The sequence below is a fragment of the Enoplosus armatus genome, chromosome 14 (genome assembly GCF_043641665.1).
Source record: "Enoplosus armatus isolate fEnoArm2 chromosome 14, fEnoArm2.hap1, whole genome shotgun sequence".
In the NCBI taxonomy this organism is placed as follows: Eukaryota; Metazoa; Chordata; class Actinopteri; order Centrarchiformes; family Enoplosidae; genus Enoplosus; species Enoplosus armatus.
The window spans coordinates 8,235,698-8,260,106 of NC_092193.1; the positions used below are offsets into that span (position 1 = coordinate 8,235,698).

General features: G+C 41.0%; 1 protein-coding gene across 1 annotated transcript; it reads right to left on the reverse strand.

Annotated features, from left to right (window-relative positions):
* Positions 1-4: 4 nt before the first annotated feature.
* On the reverse strand, positions 5-24,409 carry yes1 (YES proto-oncogene 1, Src family tyrosine kinase). Its single transcript, XM_070919605.1, has 12 exons — positions 24,154-24,409; positions 14,530-14,820; positions 13,132-13,231; positions 11,469-11,567; positions 10,356-10,459; positions 9,929-10,078; positions 8,402-8,557; positions 6,212-6,391; positions 5,545-5,621; positions 4,548-4,701; positions 3,693-3,824; positions 5-1,967 (listed from the first exon to the last, which is right to left on the reverse strand). The coding sequence occupies exons 2-12, from the start codon at positions 14,810-14,812 to the stop codon at positions 1,759-1,761; spliced, it is 1,644 nt and encodes a 547-aa protein (XP_070775706.1). The 5' UTR covers positions 14,813-14,820; positions 24,154-24,409; the 3' UTR covers positions 5-1,758.

Sequence of the window (24,409 nt, forward strand, 5' to 3'; positions counted from 1 at the left end):
AAACTTTGAGTAAAACTTTTATTTTTTTCTGTACAAAATCATATTAGTTACCATTCTCTGTAATTTCATTATCATCTCCCGACTAGTTCAAGTCCCGTCTTTAGGAACAATCACATATTAGGTTCTCGTGAGTGACGCACAGAAAGAGAAACAAAAAGAAATGTTCACATCTTTGTCCAACCCTTGAGCTTACTTATTGAAGGACAATAAGAAGACGCCTTTACATCCTCTCATCAGCTGGACAGACATTGGAAGTACCTCTAAGAATGTGTTATTGGACTTTTATATTCTCAATATCTATAAAAGCACTAAAGCCCTGACCACAGTGTGTGCGAGGTGTTTGTTTAGTCTGGTTCTAGTTACTTCACTCCAGAAGTGATCCATCATCTCTACATCAGGGAATTGACATAAGAAAACCATAAACGGGAGCTTGATACAGACAAATACCACTTGAGACTTTTCGTTCCATAAAACATCACTGGTTGACTTTGCATAGGTGCATTTCCTAATTAAGGGATTTGCTTTTGTTGTTAGCTTTGGATAAAAACTTTCCCTCCAGCAGATGCAGAACTGAGGACATTGAAGGCATGTTTACTCACAGGTTGGTGGGATTTTACTGAGAAGAAGAGAAAGAAATATTACAGCTGCATGTATGATTTACACGATGATGTGAAGTTAATAGATCTAACAGTTTCCTGGACCATCTATCATGGGACAACTCATCTACTGCAATGTTAAACTGTGTAGATGTGTGCAACGTAAAGAGAAATATGTTAGAGTCTTTTACAGCAATCAGAGTAGTGCACAGAACAAAAAGACAAAATTCTAATTTCAAATGAACTCAATCTTACTTAAATTTCACAGCTGAAAAGTCCATTTCAAAACATTTATAAAATGTTTAACAGGAAAAATGTTTTCGCGCTTGTATATTATGAAAATACCTCTTTATGATTTCAAAAAAAATGAAAAAGCATAATAAAATCGTCGTGATTTGCCATTCAAGTGACCGTGTTAAAAAGAATCATGCAAATCACTTCTCACGTTCTCAATCATCCACCTGATCACACCTGCTAAAAATACATCTTTTTGCACATCCTGTATGTACATTTGCTTTGATCTCTCAATACATTTTTGCATCCATAAAGTAAACGCTTTTCTTTTACTTCACCTCGCCCCCTCTCTCCATCAAAGCTTTACAGTCACAGCACATACTTGACAACTCAACCAGTTGTTGGTCACTTAGAAAACACATTTATCAACCTACATATTCAAACCAAACTCATGTACATGTAAAAGACCTTGACTCCAATATCAAAGAATTGTGTTGTAAAATGAAATAAAAAGGGGGGGGGGGGCATTTATGATTTAAAAAAGTAAAAAACTGTGCATCTGCAAGTAGCCATTGATTTGAAATGAGGAGAAAATCCCTCTCTTTTTGATCACAGTGTTGTGGCCAGTCCATATGCATTATTCTGATTGGCAGGGTTCCCAGAGCTCAACGTACCAGCACCGATCTGCACAGCTGGACATTTCCCCAAACATTTGGTCCCCGGGTACACAAGGGACAAACAAACCCCTACTTCAGGAAACATTTTCTTCTTGCACTTACAGATATAGCAGTGTGGTAGTGGACTAGTTTGTAGCATTAAACCCTCTTTCTCTGCAGCCTCATCAAGGCTTTTCCCATTTGTTGAAGTTCTTTGATCTCCACTGATGTACCTCTGTATGATGACAGAGTTCGCCCGCAAATCCCCCAGACTAGAGGTTGTCCCCTGGCTGGTACTGTGGCTCTGTGGCTGTGAAGTAGTCTTCCAAAAAGGACTGGATGTATTCGAAGGTCGGTCTTTCATCTGGGTCCTTCTTCCAGCACTGCCTCATCATCTCATGGAGGGACTCGGGGCACCCCTGGGGGCAGGGCATGCGGTAACCTCGTTCTACCTGCTCAAGTACCTCTCGATTCACCATACCTGGAAAAAACACAAAGAAAAATGATGTAAATTGACAGCATTTGTGTTGCGTTGGTCTGAACACACCTTTACTTTGGTTTAATGAAGTACACAGAAAACAAATAAATCGCATTACACTAAAAGGCTCTCTTTTATCTGACTGAGGTGCTATAATGCATGTAAAAATAATGAGAAGATGCAAAATGCAACTTTAATTAAAAAAAATATATATAATCAATATATGTATGGTGGATCTCTTTTGTTAAGTTCTTAAATAATCATGTCAATGTGTCCAATGTCCTCTGTGAGTTATTTGAAAGAACCTCTGACAAGCACACTTTTCCAAAGTTTTCTGGTTGAGAAAAATGCTGCTTTTGATCCAGAAACAACCCAGTTTGTAGCTTGGAGCAGTAGAAAATGTTGGCATCATGAGGCGGACAGAAGCAACAAAAAAAAAAAAAACACGCAAACGACTATGTTAAAGAAAAAATATAAAAGGAAACAAAAACCCCAACAGCCTGTAGAACATGGGTCATTATCCTGTAACACTCACGTCAATTTTGTTGTTAAAACTCAAAAAACTATTTTGTAGAAATAAAATGTTTATAAATGTAAGATTTCCCAGCGATCTCTTGCTAAAATAATATTTTTGCAATCCTCTAAATGACAGAAATTCCTGTTTATATCTAGTAGTAGTAGATAACCAGTTTCTTACTCATCAACTGCAGCAATTTCAAACAAAAACCAAACAGTGCTGCTTCATCTTCTGGCCTCTTCCTGCCCCACTAGAGAACCACAGCTGTGGATTCCTCCCCAAGACAGGAAGACAGTGATCCTGAACCCTGTGACACGGCGCAGTAACGGCTCCGTGGGGAGCTCGACTGCAGCTAAAAGAGGTTATGACAGAGAGTCAGTGGTATGGTCACAGCCGCACCCCCCCTCTCCATCTCTCTGTGGGAGAGTGGGGATCAGGTTCTCTCTCACTCGCCGAGGAAAGGCCCAGAGCAACTGCTGAGACCAGGAGCTGGTGGTGGTGGTATGTCGGATGCTGAGGTGTTACAGTGATTTATGTTTTAGATCTGAAAACCTCGGCTCTAATAACACGCCTGTCATATATCTGAGGGAGTATATGTGCGTGTGTATCTATATGTATGCTGATGCAGATGCTTGGCACCTGGTCTTGGTATACCTGCCTCATACTACATTCTACGATATCAAGCCCCAGAATTTGCAGCTCTGAGGTGACTTTATTAGACGAAATCTTTGCACTGAAACCAAGAAGGCCACAGGAGCCAGATGGCCCTCTACAGGAGACGGTGATTAAATCTGCCTTATGGCATGCTCTGTAATCAGTGCCAGTCCAACACTGTCAACACCAGACATGCTGCAGTACTGCTCCCTGACAACAGGGGTCAGAGGTGAGGCGGCAGACTGCAGAAATAGGGAGATCATGCATGAGAGAGTAAAGGGTCCATGACTCATATCAGCTGTATGTATGCAGTTCTATTCTGATCTGCGTGTGTGAGAAAATACTATTAAAAGCATCAGAACAGCATGTATCAAAAATGAATGAACTCTTCCTGTTTTCCACAAAGGAAACTCAAAAACACTCCATTCATGTTCTTTGGGAGCAACATTTTCACCATGATGGGGAACTTCAAAAAGTAAAATGAAAAGTAAAAAAAGGAATACATGGACACATATCTCTGTCTGATTAGCACATATGTGTGTAGCTCTCCTCCCCACCTGGGTATGGTACTCTGCCCTTGGTCACCAGCTCAGTCAGTAGTATACCGAACGACCACACGTCTGATTTGATAGTGAAGCGGCCGTACAGAGCAGCTTCAGGGGCCGTCCACTTGATGGGGAACTTAGCACCTGGAAAAAGGAAAAAAAAAAGAGTCAAGCAAGAGGAAAATGCAGAAATGGAACCAGAAACGTTTTTCTTGAAAAAAAGACCTAAGACGATTCATTTTCTGTTGATCGACTAATTGATCAATAAAAATGAGTAAAACATTGTAGTTTAAATATAATAAATGTGTGTCAGTATGTGCTCTTCAGCTCACGTAATGATCAAATGTTAGTTCCTAAAGGGGAGAAAACTTGGTCGTAGGGCTGCAAATAACAATCATTGTCACTATTAATGAATCTGCTGATTATTCTTTTGATTAATCAATCGTCAATCTATGAATCTATCTATCTGATGTCAGTGTGTCAGTATGTATTGTATTTCAATGTCAGTAAATAGTAATAAATCACAACTTTCCACAGGCGCAACATGACATATTCAAATGGCTTTTTCCGTCCAACCAACAGCCCACAACTCAAAGATATTCAGTTTAAAATCACATGAAGAAAAACAATTGGTAAGACGGAACAAATGTTTGTAATTTCTGCTTGAAAAACGATGGACTAATAAATTAATTAACTAATCGTTTTAGCTGTTCAACCAGTGTTGGGTTGTAGTCATGGTGAGAGATAAATCAAAGGCTCAGTGTAGGCGTCCAGGTTTCAGAATACATTTGTAGTCTATTTATAGGCAATGCAAGCCCTGACAGACACACACAAACCCGTCTGCAACCAGCTCTTAATAACACGCACCTTGTCTGGCGGTGTACTCGTTGTCCTCGATGAGCCGGGCCAGGCCAAAGTCAGCGATCTTACACACCAGGTTATCGGCCACCAGGATGTTGGCAGCTCTCAGGTCCCTGTGGATGTAGTTCATCCTCTCGATGAAGGCCATGCCGTCTGCGATCTGGGACGGGATTGGACAGGACGGGGAGGACAAGACGGGGAGGACAGGTCAACAAAGAGAAAATGGCTTCAGAATGCAACTAAAGCAAACAGTCAAAGAAAGCTAATTTGAGAATTTGTGACTATTGCATATGAAAAGATGATCAAACATTGAATAATTACTAATTAAGAGGGGCGACAGTGTGTTGTCATTTAAGGAAGCATACACATCCTTGATCTTGTATTTGACCCAGATATTGATGAACAATGGGAAATAAAGAACGAGATTATATGCAGCTGTGACAACAATTGGACAAATGTTTAACACAACTATCCAACATCGCCTCAAACTGGCTGTCAACTCGCTCAGAGGCGTCTCGAGGTTTCAACCTTCCCTCTGTCTCATTCTCAAACACTTTTCCACTCTGCTGGTTGAGGAGAAGAAGGTGTCTGGGAGCTCAGAGAGGCGAATTAAGAGCACATCTCAGTAGGTGACCGAACCAGCCAGCTTAAGTGGCCTCTGATGAGCAGTGTTTAAGTGCTACAGGCTGTTAAGTGGTGGAGAAGGAGGGGAGGCACATTCAGCGGGGAGGAGGAAGAGGAGAGGGTAGAGATGTCAGGTAGGACATTAAATAAATATGACAGCCAGATGGAGAACAAACTGAAACCCTTATTCACACAGACTGAATATTTGACTCACACACTCCTACACACATGGCTGTGAAACGGCCCACACTCTTTGTTTCATTGCTGATGCATGATAATCCTTCCCTCGCACAGAGTTAAAGCAGCAGCTGGGCAGGTAAAAAGCAAAGGGAGTTTTCTGTGCCCGTCTTAGTATTCAGACGCTGTGTTTTGATCCTACCTGTGCAGCCATGTCCACCAGCTGGGGCAGCTTCAGATATTTACCATCTCCCTCCTTCAGGAAGTCCAGTAAACTACCTGTCGAGAGTTTAGAAGACTACAGTCAAGCGCAATCAATACGTCTGTCTGGGAAATGCAAAAAAATAAATGCAGCATCAGTTGACACAAGAGTTCAGCATCAGAAAATGCTAAAATAACTCTTGAAGGCGACAAGACTGCAAAGAGGCTTTCTTTATTAAGTTCTGTCTTTATTGGTCACACAGACTGTTTTATTCCACTTATAATAAGAGTTTTAATTCAGTTCAACAGTCATACTAATTTACATAACTAGAGGTTACACATTCTTGCTACAATACTGCGTCCCAAACTTCAGACTTCATATATATATATATATATATTTTACAGTAGATGACTTAAGAGGACAGTGACAAAATTTGATTATGTTTGTTGCATTTGAAGCTACTGCATTTTCAACAACTGAATCTTTTTTCCAGGAAGTTTCAGATTTATTACCTGGCTAATCCTCGACTTTACCTCATCTAAAGTATAGAAGCCTAGTGTGAGGCTGCAAATATAGTTTAAATTTAAATCTGATGGATGATCAGTCTACATGCGACTTGTGCTTCTTCTTGTTAAACGTCTGGTTTGAGTGCTTGACCTGTCCTTACCTTTGCCCATGAATTCTGTCACAATGTAGATGGGCTCCTCAGACACCACAGCGTAGAGAGGCACCAGCTTGTCATGTCGGAGTTTCTTCATGATCTGAGCCTCCTGCAGGAAGGCCTCTGGGGACATGGTGCCTGGCTTCAGGGTCTTAATAGCCACCTTAGTGGTGCCATTCCATGTGCCTGTATAAAAACAAACAAGATGATCACTCATGTCTGAAATAAACCATAAACCAATGTTGTATTTGTGCAGCTTGAAAAGTATTATTGAGGAAATAATTCATCCAAGACATTTCCAATTCATTAAAAGTGACACATACTGTAATACTAAAACACCGGAGGACATTAAAAGACTTTTTGACCCCTTTTAAGTGATTGAAAAGTCAATCCTAAAATCAACCGTCAAGCCAGTGATCTCTGGCAGAGTTCCCGTGTGTGAAGAGCAGCTCAGGAGAGAAAGAACACGACAGCTTAAATAATCAGCCACTTCCTGGTGGAGAGCCACTTACTCACGCCCTGCTTACATACAATGAGCTCTGCTGCTTCCGTCATAAGGCTGACCTTCATGAATGAATCATACTGAACAAACTACACACACACACACACACACACACACACAAGCTGAAGGACAAAGTAGGGCAATGATAATATCTTATAATAATAATAATAATATGAGGTGGCAAGAACAAAGGAGAGCAATGGAGGTCAGCTAGCACAAGCCAAACGTAATACATTTCAGAAACTAAATGTTGAACAAACAGATGAGCTTTTAGTAGGAAGTTGAAGCGGAGCAGAAAAACCAGCGCAGGGAGAGACCGAGAGGGATTCCTGGGATTGCACAGCAGAGGCTTGCAGGTCGAGGCTTGCTGCAGGCCAGGCTTAATGAAAGGCTGAGTGATGAAAGACGAGCGTCGTGTTCACTGAAAGGCCCCCGTCTCACATGCAGGCCCCGAGAACTGAAGCGTGGGAGGTGACCTGTGATTACTGAGCTCTGTGTGTGAGTGTGTGTGTGTAAACCAACAGCAATCAGCATTTACATCAGTATGTGGGCCAATGAGGCAGCAAGACGAGCTCTTTACTGAGGTCAGTCCCACTCAACTTTAAACTAATATGAATAATCCTATAAACCAACTCATTGTGTGCATTTAGTGCTTCTGGGTTGTTTTACATTAAATTTACATTAGTTATAAATAATGTACAGTGGAGGTTTTGTTCTGCACGTAAGCTCTAATGGCTGAGTGAGTATATGTCCATGCAGTTGTTTATATTCTTTACTAATTCATGATCAGTGTTAGCGTCAAACATCAATACTACAGAGTGTATTCATGCATTTGTGTGTTGTCGACATTAGAAGGCCATGGACCAATCCTAATGTGTCCTGAAACGAGTCACCTCGTTCCACAGCTGATATCTCTACTGAGTGATAAGTTCATCTGCAACATCCACTAAGCTTTGCTGACAGATTTCACGCAAATGTGATTCAACCTGCATCCTCTTCATGCAGGCTTTTTACACTTTCTCAGCAACTGTTTTGTTTTCTGTTTCTGTGGAATAAACAGAGGAACTGCTCAAATCAGCAGTTTCTACAGTTGGAATGATGAGTCAATTAATCGATTAGTCAATCAACAGAAAATTAATCTGCAACAAATTCAATTATTAATGCATTTTTCAAGTAATTTTTTAAAAGAAATAATAATAAGATTAATTGATTTAAGTTTTCTGGCAGTATGAATGTCAACGTTGGCTTTTGGAAATTGTAAAGATATTTTTTCATTATTTTCTGGCATTACATGGACCAAATTATTACCAAAATATTCTGCAGATTAATCGCTGATGAAAATAATCGTTAGCGGCTGCCCAAAATATATATCATGTTACAGGTGTAGTGTACAGGAGTATAAATGGATCTACAACAACAAAGATGCAGTCAGCCGTTGTTGGAGTGAATGGGAATATACTGTGCTATCTCTTGAGTTAACTGTACTGAAATATTGTCCAGTTAGACAGTAGTCACTATGCCACCAAGCTTTAAGCCCTGCTTATTTCCAGAGAGACAAAAAAAGAAAAGACAAAATGTGGCCTCAAGGCTCATTCATAAACCACTTTACAAGACAATATGCATGGCAGATATGCATGTATGCATGTTTCTGAAACATACATGCGCGCTCAAGTACAGCAGTAATGGTGTCTTACCCATCCAGACTTCTCCGAAGCAGCCCTGGCCCAGTTTGACCTCCAGTCGGAGGGACTCTCGTGGGATTTCCCAGGCATCCTTAGCTAGTCCCTGAGTCTGAGGCTTCACTGTGGGGCACACAGTTGTCAGCCTGTAGCACAGACCATCCGAATGTTCTGGTCAGGAACAGACATGTAAAGACACACAGGGAGAGGGGGGGGGGGGGGGGGGGGTTGGAGCTTGTTAGTGATCAGCCTGCTAACACCACCAGCCTGAGTAGTGTCAAGTACATACACAATCTTTGCAGTAAGCAGAGCAATGCTACAGTAAGTGGACTGTAAATATGTGATGAATGAAACATCACATTGCTGCATAATAACTGCAGCAAACTACAATCAAACCACAGCGAAGGAAACACAGAGACCCGTTGACCCATCATTTCAACAGTCATTCCTCACAGAATAATCATTTATTTTTCCCTTCCAGAAATAATCAAATGTTCTGGTCCTTTCACCATAACGACGTGAACCGTGTTGAACTCAATTTAATTTCAATTTCAGCAAAAAAGCAAAAAGATCAAGGGGCTGTTTTTGGTATCGAAGCCTCTCCAGACACAGCAAGAGTCCACAGTGTCTGACAGCTGCAGCACCAACCATCATGTGAAAAGTCCTCTTTGAATTCTGCACACAGAAACTGTGAAAAACCAGCCTGTTATATTCAAGCCACTGAACAGGTAAGAAGTTACAAACTTTTTCTGCATGACTTCTCAGTTATTATTGACTTCTGCCTGGAGTTCAAAGGCTTCACTTAGATGAATATAAAAGGAGTGCAGAGCTTTGAATTTACAAGTCATTCATTAGAAAGAGCACTGCAGTGAATTACATGAATTATGTGGAAGCGAGCAGGGCAGGGTCAACAACACAAGGCCTAAAATCAAATGTTATAGAGTCACATACCAAACATACTCTTGTTTAGGGATTCAGCCTCTCGAAGTTTGACTGTATTCTTGCAAAGTTTTCAACAAACAGTTTGTCGTGCGTGTGTTTACATCATCCAGATGCTTTTTGTGAAAGTCTGAAGGATTTTTAGGAACAGCTGCCTGCTTATCAATGTTGTGGAGATTACAGTAGGCTTAAAACCGTTTTTTTTTTTTTATGGGACATTTTTATTTTCACGCCCGTTTTGGCTTAAGTCTCATATGGTTTTGCTTTTTTGGGATTTTGTCTTGATTACTGAGCTGCGACCGTGTCAGTGAAAGCACCGCTGTAGAACATATTCAATACAGCGGATCTGCAGCTGAATAATGCATTTTCTACTGCAAGCACGGAATTTGTGGGCTAAAATATCAAATGAAACAAGAGAGTATTGCAACAACACTTCAAAAAGACAACCACCAAATGTATAAAATGACTACAATCAACATTGGCAAGTTTGGCTTTGTAAAACAAACTTGCTCCAAGGAAGAACGGCTGTCAAGTTGTAAACAACAATTGTCTCAATGCTTCCTGCATGAGAGGAAGGTATGTGAGTGGGTCATCTGGGCATACCTGTGTAGTGTTTCACCAGCTTCTGCAGTGTGTCAAACTGGGCCCGAGTGGTGATATAATAACCACCGTTGTCCAGCTTGCGGATCTTGTAGTGTTTGACGTTGTCTCCCTTCACCTCATCCCAGTCCCGGATAGACAGAGAGTAGGCACCTTTAAAATCCACCAGTTAAAGTTAGATTGTGCTTCATAGTAACAGAAACTCTCTACCGCACATCTCAGGCTTTTTACATAACAACGGACACATATAAAAACTGCTAACCTACATTAAAAAATGTAGTTGTTTCCATATAAATTAACATATGGCTCAAATAAAACCAAGTCCACAGCTGTCACAGGCACAAATAAGGAAACAAAAGCTTATATTATTTGCTGTATGTATTAAAACTGCAGCATGACAGTCTTGCATTTGAGTAATAAATCCTCGTACCTTTGGTCGTCTCACTCTCTCGTGCCAAGAAAGTTCCCCGCTGGTTCCCTGGAAGCAATAAGAGACGCTCAGCATCTTTGCGGCCCATTTTACCAAAGTACCATCTGCCAAAAGAGAGAAAGTCAGACAGTCAGTCACAGGAGGAGCTCTCCATGTGATATTCCTGCACAACAAGCAGGATTTTCTTATTCATGCAGTAAGAACATGGCACTGGTGATGATGATATTTACATGACATACTCTGGGTTTATATGAATCCTATAAATCCTGCCTGAAATAGCATCAACTCAAACACTAAAACAGATTAATGGGAAAATAAAATATATTCGATGTTAGTCAGTTAACATTAAACACCAGGGATTTTTATGGTGGTTCATAATGTGGTTACCTTCAAAGTCAGATGGAGGCAAATAAATAGCTTAAAATTTCATTTAAGTCAAAATCATTTAGACCACACTTCTATAAATCATAGCTTACTATTATCTTTTGCTCCAAGCAGTACATCTTTAGCTTGTTCCATTACACATAAGCGTGCCTTAAAAAGGTTCATTCCTATTGCTATGAATAAATAACATTAGCTCACGGCTGTAAACAGTCTTAAAATCTTCTTCTTCCTCTTTTAAAGAGTACATCATCTATTTCAAGACATCATTACAAGTTCAGTCGTGTTGAATTGTCTCACCTCGCAGCCATATTTCACACTGTCGCTTGCTTGTACTCTCTCGTTTAGACTAAAGGCAAAGTTAACTGGCAGGTTTTTTATGAGCAGCTTAATTATCTAGTATTGATAAAATGACTGTCAGCCAATGAGAAACAAGGCCAAATCTGCCTAAAAGCAGCACATGTTTCTGTCACACCGGATGAGCAGCAATGGGAATGCCACCGTCTCTCAGCGACAATACAGGGCTCCATTGTTTCGACTCTCTGCCATGTTGGTACATGATGGGTTAGTCACAATGTGTGACCGCCCAGCCGCATCATGCCGTCTTAATCAGAGGAGGACTAACTGAGCAGGGTGAGAAACACGAAAGGAATGAGAAGGACAAAAGAAAAGTGAAAGAAAAAGAAAAAAAAAAAAGGAGGATGACTGAGGTAGGGACAGACAAGCTCTTACTCTTCAGCCTGTATGGAGTCAGCTGGAGCCACATAGTTACTGGGGATGTAACCTTTCTGTCCAGTGTTGATGGAGCGAGCCTCCCACCAGTCGCCTTCCCTAAAGAGAGAAGTAAATTACAAATCAGAGACACACCGTATAGACACAAAAGCATAATCGAAAAAAATACACCTACTCTGGAAACAAGACTGCAGGTATAAAAGTATACAAAGGCAAAAAAGCGAACAAGGTCGCGTTATGCGTCATTCAACCACGTCAGGAGTCTAAGTCACCATATCTGGGGGAGCAATATCACAATGGAAAGTAAATGTCAAAGTCCTACTTATGGAAAATCACAAGAGTATCTTCAAAGTATCTGTAAATGGCCCTTGATTGACGAGTTAAATTAATAGAAATTTAGAAATATTGGATATTTTATCTCTTTGGGATAAGTGTTTTATAAGCATCATATGCGTTTAAATGTAAAATCTTAATCTAAAAGCATCTAGTAACTACAGCTGTCAAATAAATAATAAATAGAGAATTAACAAGTATATTTCCCTCTGAAATGAAGTTGTGTACAAGTAGCAGAAAATGGAAAAAGTAAAATACAAATACTTCAAAATTGTACTTAAGTACAGTACTTGAGTAAATGTACTTAGTTACTTTGCACCACTGATTGTGGTGGTAATTGTGAATTAATTGGGAACATTTGTTAGAAAATGCTTATCGATACCCAGCACAGTGTTTAAACTGTATCAGTCAGTAAAATAACTGACTTCCAAATATTCTCAAACATGTACTGTAATATGCATTTTTAATAGGAACCACACGTGTAGCCACAGTTCCTGGTACGTTTAACAAGTTTAAACTAAAAGAAGAGGAACTGAGGTGCAGCTTGAATCAGTCTCCTAGCATTTTTGAAAAACTGAGCAAATCTGTCCTCCTCCCACCTCTCCTCTGAAAGCAGATGGCATTTTCATCACTGCGAACGCAGCGTGTTCATGGACTGTGGTCGAAGACGTGTGTGATGAATGAGGAGAGCAGAATTTGTGCAGCACTTGGAGCTCTGCCTGTTTTCACACCTGTGCACGCTCGCCTGGGAAAAAGACGATCCTGTGGCAGTATGTAGCGGAGAAGAATTTCCCTCTTCATTATAGTTTACGGTTATTTCCTTTACTATCATTATTATGAGCATCACTGAAATGTAGTTCAATAAAAGGACATACTATACTTGTTAGAGTATCATATGTTGTAGACTAGTAACACAAGTGCCAAAAAAAAACAAAAAAACAAGAGTAATGAGTTTGACCTTCAGGCATATTTTTGGTGCACTGTTGGCATCTTTGAATACAGGTTCTGTAAATGTTAATAATACGTTCATCTTTTCTGTTATTACATTGCTTGTATTTCACTAAATGAGGGAAGAGTTGTGTGTTTTTACACTCGAACCTAAATGTAAAACCTTAAACTGGAGGAATGATCTGTGGCGATAGAAAAGTGATGTGGACTAAACAGATGGCCCATTAGAGGAAGCCATTAACCCCAGACAGATTTCAGCTTTAATATCAGACCTGAATACAATGAGGGATTAAACACACAAACACACATACACACATAAGCATGTACACACACATATCCACGCAGCAGGAGTTTGTCAGTGTAAAAAGCTAAATGTACTCACGTGTTGTTGATAATCTGGAAGCGATCCCCTTTTTTGAACGACAGATCATCCGACGTCCTCGCCTCGTAGTCGTACAGTGCTACGAAAAATGTTACACCACCTGAAAGAGGGAGAAAGTAAGCGTTAGAGGAGTGCATATATAAGATAGCTAATGGTTAATACCACAGAGCCTCAAAAAGCTCTTTCCTTTAATCGAGTCATTTTTTTTTATCTCGATAGGTTAAAAACACCAAAACAACCCTCGCCCTTCAAATAAAGACAACAAAATGATAATCAAACTGATAAACAATTATGATAACACAATTCAAGTATCACAGAATACAACAAATGGTTGTACCTTTTCTTTTGAAATATCCCACTTCCTTCACCCCAGAGCCTGGACTAAAAATACAACCAGCTCTGTTCTTATCGTTGATTTATTTTAAGAAAAACAAGCAAGAGGGAAACAAATTCTCAAACTCTGTGGTATCACTTCAAGTCAGTGAATCAAATTGATGTCACTTAATCTCTTGTACATAATGAAAAGAGCTGATCTGTCTGAAGTGACAGAGTGCAGAGAGACAACAGGACTCTGATGTGTTTATCTTGAGGAGGAAATTGAACGGGCAGGATTAGATCTACAGCAGCGCCTCAGGCCAGATCATCCTGCTTGAGAGAGCAAGACGGGGACTGAGGGATGTGTGTGTGTGTGTGTGCTTTGGGAGGAAACATCATTCTTTGTTGTGTACATTTATTGCATAATTTACTCATCCAATCTATGATGTACTAACCACCAGAAATGGCATGAGAATACTCCTCATGTCATTTCATTAAAACAACAACAAATCCTTAAATCAGAAAGTTATTCTCAGAGAAACTCTTGTTGAAAATAAAAACTTTGAATGCGCACGACTAAATTCAGTGCATGCAATTGTTTTCTTTGGCTCCGCAGACGCCATGCCTGCTGCATTGCTTCCCATATTACAGACCTATTTTGGGCCTTGATGTTTTGGCCGGCTCGTTTCAAATGTCTAATTTGCATAACATCTGCTGCTCATAACGTCCTGTTCATAACAATTGTTCAGCAGAGTTTATTCAAAGTTGTGCATTGTGCTCATTTACACATAACAACAACATAATGAAAACTTGTGTGTTGAGAAATGATTGAAAAGTGCTATGTTGTGTTGTGTAGTTTTGCCAATTAGTTACATATATCCTTCATTTGGCATTCTCTTAAAAAGCAGTTTCTTCTCTGTAGAGGCTCGGAGACCTGAAGATATATGAATTAATTTGAATAATAAAGAACATTTCGCTCATGTTGAGAGACTTTCAAAGCCTTTTTTCTCAAATATGCAGATTCCCTTGATCCTGGTCCCATACGTCTCCCTCTGGAACCCTAAATCCTCTCCACAAACTGACCTGTGATGACCCCGGGGAAGGGACTGTTCACAGCCACCGACGTGAAGGAGGTGGAGGCCCCACCAAAGGGCGTCATGATAGAAGACGCCCCACCAAAAGGCGTGAGGGCGGCGGCGTGACTGTTGTAGCTGTTGTTGTGTGTCTTCATAGCTGGTGAATGACCCATCAGCGTGGGGTCAGGCCCGTAGTGGCCCATGTGGGCGTTGACCGGCGTGGCGTTCGAGTTGTCGGGTCGGTACTTCAGCGCCGGGCCCTTGTCCTCTTTACTCCTGACGCAACCCATCGTCAAGCCTGCAGGGAGGAGAAGGAGAGGGAAAATTTGATTACCTGTGAACAAATGACATGACAATGACAACAATGCCATTTGTAGCGTCTACTGTCACACATTTTACATATGAGTCTGCTGTTAATGACTTAAATGTGACACGAACACCAGTTCTGTGTCATGGATCGTGATCAACTACTACAAAACTGCAAATACAATAAACAAATATTCTCTGGAAGTGATTAAATTCACAGTAACTACAAACTGTGGATGAAGTATTGCTACATAACAGAAACAAACTTTTTTTAATGTATCTAACAAAGAAATGAGAGCAAATAAAGCAAGACGACAACAACTCAGACTATAAAAATCTGCCAGAAAATGATGGACATCAAGATGACTTTATCATATTATTGTCCCATAAATCATAATGCAAGTTCCCAGCCTTAAAAAGGTTGTCAACGACTCTTCGATGTGATTTCAATGTTTGAAAACTACTCAGAGTTTTGGTGTGTAAATCAGCACCAGGACCTGAAAAAGGCTCAAGCTCATGCTTTGTCATGGTGCAGAGCTCGTGCCACAAATGGAGAGAAATAATTCTGATATTTTTTCATACTAGCCTGCAGCTTTTTGGGAGGTCTTGGCACAACTCTGCCATCCAGAAAACAAAGACTGCAAGCCAACAAATGACCTCATATGACTTCACAAGCCCCAACAAAAGCCAGCCCAGCTAGAAACTAGATCCCATTACAGCCCATGACCACTTCAATCCTCCCCTGCGATCACACCATCACTGACACAGATTTGTGAGGGCAAAAAAAGCCCTCCGGTGCTCTCCCCTCCTGAGCTCACTGATACATGACACCCCGTCTGTGTAGGTGTGTGTGTGTGTGTTTCTGGACTTCGAGGACTAAGTAAGACCAAATTTCTTCATATACACAGAAAGATAAGACAACGACTTTCCTCTGAAGTAATGTCTTGGCTCAGTTGGTGTTCTGTTTAAGGTTTTGAGAGGGAGTAAGTGTTTGGGATGTCATCACAAGAAGAGTATCTGGTAATAGATAAATACATGTCAGTTTAAGTTTTAAGTTCAGTGTTTAAGTTTGTGTGTGTGTTGTCATGAGTTGACAGCCTCATCTACAGAGCCTGCTCTGTTTACTCATTCTTCCGTCACCTTTGACCTCTTTGTCAAGTAGGTCTGTGCACTACAGGGAGGAACACTCAATTCAACACTCAGACCAGGATATAAGGATGTGAGTCATGTGACTCATATCCTGGCATTTCTGAAATGTTACAAGATCGTTTCTAATGAAGGCCAACAAAGCCAAAACACGCAGAACACAGAGGACAGCTTTCACGCCCACAGTGGCTTTACTACCACTAATGCAGCTGACTTTCAACAAAGTCTAACAAATCTGACGGCTTTGGCTTTTGGCTTTATTTTAAACAACTTTCTCATAACTAAATGTTTCTCTGCAATTCTGACTTCAGTGCAGTGGACTCCTGGTTTGTTGCTGCCATTGGACTTGCCGTCGGACTGACAAGACGAGTTACTTCACAGCCCTGAATCCCAGAGGTACCAATTAAGTGCTTTCAAGGTGATGAGCTTAAAAACAATATGATGCGCTTTAAAGTTTGAGATTTCAATACTGTTTACTACCCGCCAGTCACTCTTGTGATTTGAAAATGACACTCAAATCGCTTTTTTGATATAAAATCGTTAAACCCTGATTAATGACAGCATATTTGTGTCCATGGAAACACAAAATGATTACTTTCACTATATTTAAATAGTTATATATGCTTATATTGTTTGAACTTTATTCCTCATTTCTGATGTTCTATAACAATCCACTCTGTCACTTTACTGTAATTTAAACCTGCTTTCAAAATAAACTTTTTATCTGTCACCCTTCCACAAGTGGAAAAAGGTTCTTTATCACCAAAAAAAAAAAAAGCAACAGAGGTGAGAAGCCCAATTCGTATTGTTCTCTCCCTCTGTGAATTGTAATGGACGTATTGATCTGGCAGTTCTTTGTTCTGTCAAGCTGGAACTAAGACTAAATCCCCCTGGTGAAGAAAGCAATTCATTTAGGTCTCTACTGAGAATATGGCTTTGGCTGGTGAAGGGCAGCACCACAACTACAGCTAATGAGGGTCAACTATCAATCTATGGGTATACTTATTTGAGACGGATGGTGTATTGACTTCCTCTCATGAACAAACGGTATTGACTGAAAGCAAAAGCTGAAGCAGCGGAAATAGACAATAAGATGAATGATGGGGTGAGAAGGACGGATGAAGATGAATTAATTATTATAAAAGGAAACAGAGAAGTTTAAAAAGCAGGAAGGACAGTTTCAGTTCAACAACAGTATATTTTGGATTTAACTCTACGATCAGCAGACAGCAGCATCGTGTACGTTAACCTGCTAAACTGTGTCTACATGCCAGATACAAAATGTAAAAAGAAGTGGATGAAGATGAGAAGTATGCAAGTACAATCAGATGAGTACATTAAAATCGTCACTCTAACTCATGTACACTGACCATCTAACTGGTCCACTCAGACATATCATGGCCTCTCTGGAAACCAGACATCCTCCACAGGACTGTTACCACAGACAGGATAACCACTGACAGCTGGTGGCGACAGCATGTGATCTGTGAGAACATGGCGGCACTGCTTGTCCTGGCAATTTGTCAATGTTGGTTAATATGCAATGCAACATAAAGCACGTCTGTAGACAGAGAAACACTTTGACTCCTGGAAGGAGCGATGCTGTTGGTGTAAAATTACAATAATATAGTTGAGAGATGAGATTTCTCAGTTCTCTCCTTATCTTGAGCACACAATACCCTGGTCTGCTTAAGTATGACAGGTAGCATTAAGTGTGTGTCAGTGAATCCTGAAATACACGTCTGCATGTTTGAATCTGTGAACATGCCAGTTACTATGTGCAGATGTCCACGCAGGTAACATGCACGTATGATTAAAGTGAGCAAGTGAAGCACTGAATGTAAAGGAAAGAATAAACCTGGAAATCCTAGAAACACTAGAAAAACAACCCATTTGAAAATAAATAAAATGGGCCATCCGTGTGCTTTTGCCCTTCGATTGTTCATCCGACCCCAACGACAATAAATAGTCCTCAATGCTCATCGGCTTTTGTTTGATGGCCAAGAAGACTAAAGCTGAGTTGTTGAGGTGTTCATTTCTTCTTTTATCACAAGAAATTTAAAGAGAAAAGAAAACAAGGCAGGGAAGAGCCTGGATGGGAAGTTAAGACTTTTTTTTTTCCTTCAAAGAAACGTCAAGGTTGTTTACCAACTGTTCTCAAATCTGGACATGCTAGTTTTGTTCCTTATCTGATAAAATGATGATGATGAAAATAATTGTGCTTTGAACTTCCTGGTGGTCACTCACTGTACTTGTGCAATATCTCAAAGTAGGTTGAACTACACCTTAAAAATAAAAAAAAAACGTTTGCCACAATCTCTGGTGCTCACAACACTATAATTACAAGAAGCCACCGACATCAGAGCAGAAGCCAACATAAACATGGCTGCCACCTTTGACCTTATCCTGTTGCACATGTCAACCACTACACGTTTCCAAATGTCCAAAACGCTTAGTGCCTGACCCCTAAAGCTAATGCTACAGCAAACGAACGGCCAACCTGAAAGAAAACATTGGTGTCCGTGTATTTTAAAAGAGGGTGTCGAAGGTTCAAATCCTCTGCTGCGTCCTGGAAGCAAAGAAACTCCAGGCAGGGTGTAATCCTGATGAAATCAGACTACTGCTGATCATGACGACTGCGAGTGCACAGATTCTGTCTCTCAACATTAATACTACGTGGAATATCTGCTTTAAAATGAAGCCAACTATCAGGATCAACAACTAGAGTGATGAGGATCAGAGTCTGGACAACTTCAAAACTTTTCATGTGTGGATGAGCAGAAGCTTTCAAAACCTTTCGTCAGTTATCAGTTGTTCTTTTCCTTAATGATTGGCAACCGTTCCTATTTTCACCATTATAATGCACCCAGAGAATTTGCTCCTAAAATGGCCATGAATACATCACAAGCCTGAGCGAGCCCACAGGGTTGGCGCAGGATCTGGCGTGTCAAATTGGTTCAACGCCCACAAGTTTCGCTTTGGATCCCTTCCTCTTTGGCTCAAAATACAAGAAGTGGCCCACAGCAAAATCCAGAATTAATCTGGGGATCTCATATCAAAATTGTGGTTTATTAATAACTCAAAAAGGATAGCATTAATAAAAAGCAATAATAGGGTTTAGTTTTTAATGATTTAATTCATTTTTCTTGCTGCTACAGAGACCAAACAGCTCATTCTGTAAAAACAACTGCACAGTATAAAGAAGGAGATTACTTGGGAATTGTGACATTTTGCTGCTGTTCATACCTGATCCTAAAAGCAACCAATTACAGTAAGTAAGTAAGTAACTATCTCAACCCCTCTAGGTTGTAGTTCTTTTAAATGTAGCCTCTCTTTTTTTTGGGGGGGGGGGGGGGGGGGGGGGGCATTTTGATTTAAAAGTTGAATTTAAACAACAAAACATTTTATATAACAAATGCACTAGCCAGCTTTTGAACCCCAACAGAAAAGCCAACCTCTCCTCGTTCAGCATCACAGAGAAAAGGCTCTCGATTTATTCTTTTGTCAGTCCCATCTACCTTTTGTTATGGACGAAGAGAAAGTACCTTATGGTGCTCCCCCCACAGAGCACAGCACACTCACAATCCCCTGAACTATACACATGCTAACACTGAGCAGCACAAATGCTAATTAGGGCACAGTCACACTGTCATTTACAGCGGTGGAGCCAAAACAGCCCAACAATCAAACCAAGTGTTCCAATTAAATATTCAAGACAACCAGATGCCTCTACAGACAGGAACAGATTTATAACCTCAGCTCTTATGAATGGAACTTTTATCGCTGCAGAAAAATAAATAAAAATAAATAAACAAATAAATAAAATCATTGTACAGTAGTATACATTGGATATCAAAACCACTTTAACGAACCTCGAGGACGCACATATTTAGAATGGGATTCCTTCCCGGTCTATCCACGAAGCTATTAAGTATTTCATTTAGATTGAACTGTAACTAAAATGACATGTTTGAGTGCCGGAAAGAAAAACCCTCCATGAAAAAACCCCCAAAACATTAAGCTGAGAAATAAGAGTGAGAATATTTGCGTTGAAGAGGATGATTGCTGCCAGTGTTTTTCTTCTTGTGCGACTAATTTACTAAAACTAATGACAGCCGGAATCGACTTCACAGCAAATCAAATTACAGGCAGATTATTGTATCCTCTCTCAGATGGTTTCCTAAATGAGGCTGAAGAAATGTGCCATTCTTCTGGTGACTCCAAGGGAACACAGTAAATACCGCCTCAGGCTCATATGTGGGTCATGGATCCGACTTAAATGAATAAATGCGAACTGCTTATTACACGTCTTGAAATTAGAAGTTAAAGATCTCTGCGATACAAGAAATAGTTACTTTCCATATTAACAAAAACATAATTGTATTTGAACGCCTTCTGGAAGACTTACTTTTACCACACAAGAGACATTCTGTATTTGGAAATTTTAAACAAGCTGCATTGAGTAGGACACAAAATGGGAGTAAATTCATGCACATGCTCTGACACATATTTGTGAATAACTTTACACCCAGGCATACTGTACACGAGCACACAAAAGGCAGTGGTATGTGTTCAAACAAATGCTGGAGCGAGACCCCGTCCAAGGACATGCGAGGCTGCGTTCCAGACTGCCAGTGATGCCGTGTCAGATTAAGGAGACACAGGCTGCTGCTTCCCACAGGCCTGAATACAACGATGCCGGAGAGCTGCAGGAGGGAAGCTTTTGCTGTAGCTGGTATGCAGGCAACGTTCAGGAGAAAACATCCCGGCACTACAAGCAACCAGGCCAAACTGTTACACTTCTAATAGTGTATGTCGATTGGTTGAATACCTTAGGAACCCCCCGCCTCCACATCTCTCCGGCATCGGACCATTTCCGAAACTGACGACGCGACATTCACACCCTCTTCATACCGCGATGGGCCAGAAAAGAGCCAGGGTTTGAACTTCACCTCTCAAGCTCTACTACTGTCCGCTTTAATGTGAACAACCAAGTGCAACAATATGAATGCCTTCCAGGAAAAAACAACTATAAACACTTTTTATTTCCGGCGTGGTCGGACAACACGTCGTATGAACCACTTCTTTTCGAGTGTAACCCCGCCCTTATACTGCAGTAAATTTATACCAAAGTGTGTAAGGGCCAACTCACATCTGTACTAGTCAAGTTTGAGTCAAGTTTGTTTGTATAACCCAGTTATACAGTTAAACTCTCAAAGACCTTTACAGGCCTGCATTGTACGAAGAATTGACATCCCTCTTAGGAGGTAAATTCAGGATAAAATGTATTAAATCCAGGGATACCATGAGGAACAATGGGTGCAAAACAGTCAGAAAAGCAGGGTAATAGCATAAAGAAAAGTGTAAATGAAAACCCAATACTATCTGATGACCCAATCTCCACGTAGTCCCTCTATATTTAGCTTTAATGCTGGCCAAGCTTTGGAATTTGAGGTTATTTTTTTAATTGCACAAATTTCAGAGTATCTGCTCTCAAAAACAGTGTAGTTCTGATAACGGATGTGTGTATAAAGGGGATATCTTCTGACTCCCATGAAGTCATGTGTAATGCACTCAGCGTGATCAAGCATGACGCAGCTCTCCTTACCGATCTGACTAATCAGATAAGATGCAACTCAGGAGCGTACTGGGAGAGGCCATTCGACCTTTGAGCAACTGCCTTTTGTAACCTTTGCAGTCACTTGGGACTAAAGTGATGAGCTCGGCATAGGGCCTACATTCAGTAATTGCAGTACATGAAATTTAGACTTTAGTATCAAACTTTGATTCTTGTATGGTTGCATAGCTGAACTGGCCTCTTTGGGTTGACAGGTATGAGCAGACGTTCAGACCTAAAATATCCCTTCATTAAAACAACACATGGGGCTGCATTGGTGGCGGCGAAATACGAGACAGAAAGTCCAGTTGAAGTAACAGATTCATGTGTTTAAAGGGTCGGACTCCAAAACACTACACAAGAGTTTGTAATACCCACAGACAGGATTTTACAACTCTGGAAATTTGCCACAGTGGCAACTATTTGATCTTCTACGATCATGAGGCAAACAGTATAAATACAGCATTCACATTACAAACTAATCCACCAGGAATGCACGCTTGCATGTATTTGTTTGGCAGATTCAACTTTTTTAACGGATGACCCTCCACAGCGGGAGTGCCAATGCAAGATGGCAGGGTCGTCCCAGGGTCTGCTGTACTGCGACCACATCCAGCTGTGTGTATATACGTATATTTCAGCCCTGCCTTTCAGTATTTTCATGAAAAGCTTTGACATTAGTACCAATACAATACTGATAACAAAATACTTATTCTGTGATATATATATATATAAAACAGTTAAAAGATGTCACAATTTCCCAAAGATGGTGGTCTTCAACTTACAATTACATGAACCAGAGAAACGCAGCAAATCCTCACATTTGGGAGGCTGAAACCTCTGAATGTTTGGCATTTCTGCTTGACAAAATAAATGATTTATCGATCACTACAATGTTGTTGTCACTTTCCCATTGATCTCTTCAGCACTACAAGAAAGGTCGTCAGGTCACTACTGAGCAACAGTGTTTTAAAAGTTTTTTAACATGGCTATTAGGCAAACAGCCGCATGTGAAGTCTCCAAGCTGAACGTGCTCATGCTATGAAAGAGGAATCCAGTGCATATGCCCGAAAGCCAAGTTGACAGACTTGCTCCGTAAACACTGGCCACAACCACAGAGAGATGAGAAGGTACCCGGGGCTGCAAACCATTACTGAAGCGTAACTCAGTCATTTCCCTGGCACACTCTGAGGCGCAGCTCGGCCTTATCTTCAGGGCAGCCTGCCATCTCTGCCGATCACAGTGAGTGGAGGGGGCCGGCGGGGGGGAGGGAGAGAGAGGAACTTCCTTCCGAATCCATTCATGCCATTGAGGCCACCTGCTGTGACTGTCAAAGGCTAGAGTGAGAAAGAGCCATCTTCCAGCCATAAAATAGAAGAGCTCTTCTTGTTCTCTGAGCCCACATCGCAGACTGTGTGGATGTCTGAAATCTCAGGCTTCTCTTTTTAATCGTCACAAAAACCCCAAACATTTGTTCGGTTTGCGAACATGTGAGGGTCTCGCGTTCTGACTTTGACCCCGCCGCTATGACACAAAAGAGTGGAGGCTTATAATCAGCAAACTGTAATGATACTGTAGAGTCCCGTTCGTGCCATGAGGACACTCGAGGAGTATGCGAGGATCCTTCGTGTCTCCAGTTAAACTCAAGTCCCTGAACCCCGGCCAACACCACCTGCTGTTAGCGCTCCTCACTCCTCTGCCAACAGCCCTCTCCATTCCAGCTGTGTGTGTGTGTGTGTGTGTGTGAGGGAGACACGACTGTCCAGCCAACTGGGTCTGTACTAACAGAGGGATTACCATGGAGGAGGATTACTGTGGCACCGGAGTATATAAGCACACCAACAGACACATGCACAATCAGGGACAGTGAATAGTATATGGACACACACACACACACTCAACACCACATTACAACAACATGTATTTTGTTACACACATGGATTTTGGGGAGTGTGCAAATCTATCAAAATACAGTTGCACCACCACAATAAAAGCATGCAAGACAACACTTGGAAACTGCAGCAAAAGGCTTAAATTACAGATGTTTTGTCATTTTAGAAGCTCTGTTGTAACACTGAGCCTCACAATAAAGGTCTGTAACAGCTGAGGCCTACAGCAGCTGATTGTGTGTGTGTGTGTGTGTGTGTGTGTGTGTGTGTGTGAAGGGAGAAAGGGGTAGGTGGTTAAAGTTTATGTTAAAAGGAACTCAAAGAGAAATTAGAAATGAGGCTAGACAAGTTACAGAGAGATGATCTGATGTTAATCTTATGTATTTGTAAATCGGTGAAAACGCAGCAGTCTCGTCTTGTCCCAGGACGGTTTTGATTTGTCTTTCCTCATTGTTTTCTTCTCCCATCGACTGATGCAACCAAATAATCCTACAGCTCGAGTCCTTCTTCAGGGTCAACACCGAAACACACTTTTCTCACAACGTAACGCAGCGTTGAAACTCTCCGTCTCACCTTTTCCCAACTTTCTCCAAGTGTCACAGCACCACAAGGCCCCGCTCGCTCACTTCCAAGACGAAATGTGACTTTTTTGTTTCTGGCGAGCGCTTCTTACCTTAAAAGCGACCTTTGCAGTGTTGTACTTCGGCTACATGCGTCCTGTGATCTTTTCTTTTCCACGTTTTTATTTCACGTCGACAATCCAAAGAAGTGGAAACAGCCGACACAAGCAGTCTCTAACGTGGAATCTCAGTCTTCCGACTGTCCCATACCGATTAACTACTTCACCAGCCCAAAGTCCTCCGCTGGGATCCTCTATATTCCGTTAAAACCGAGGACACGCCGCCAGCTGACAAAGGCTGCTTAATATG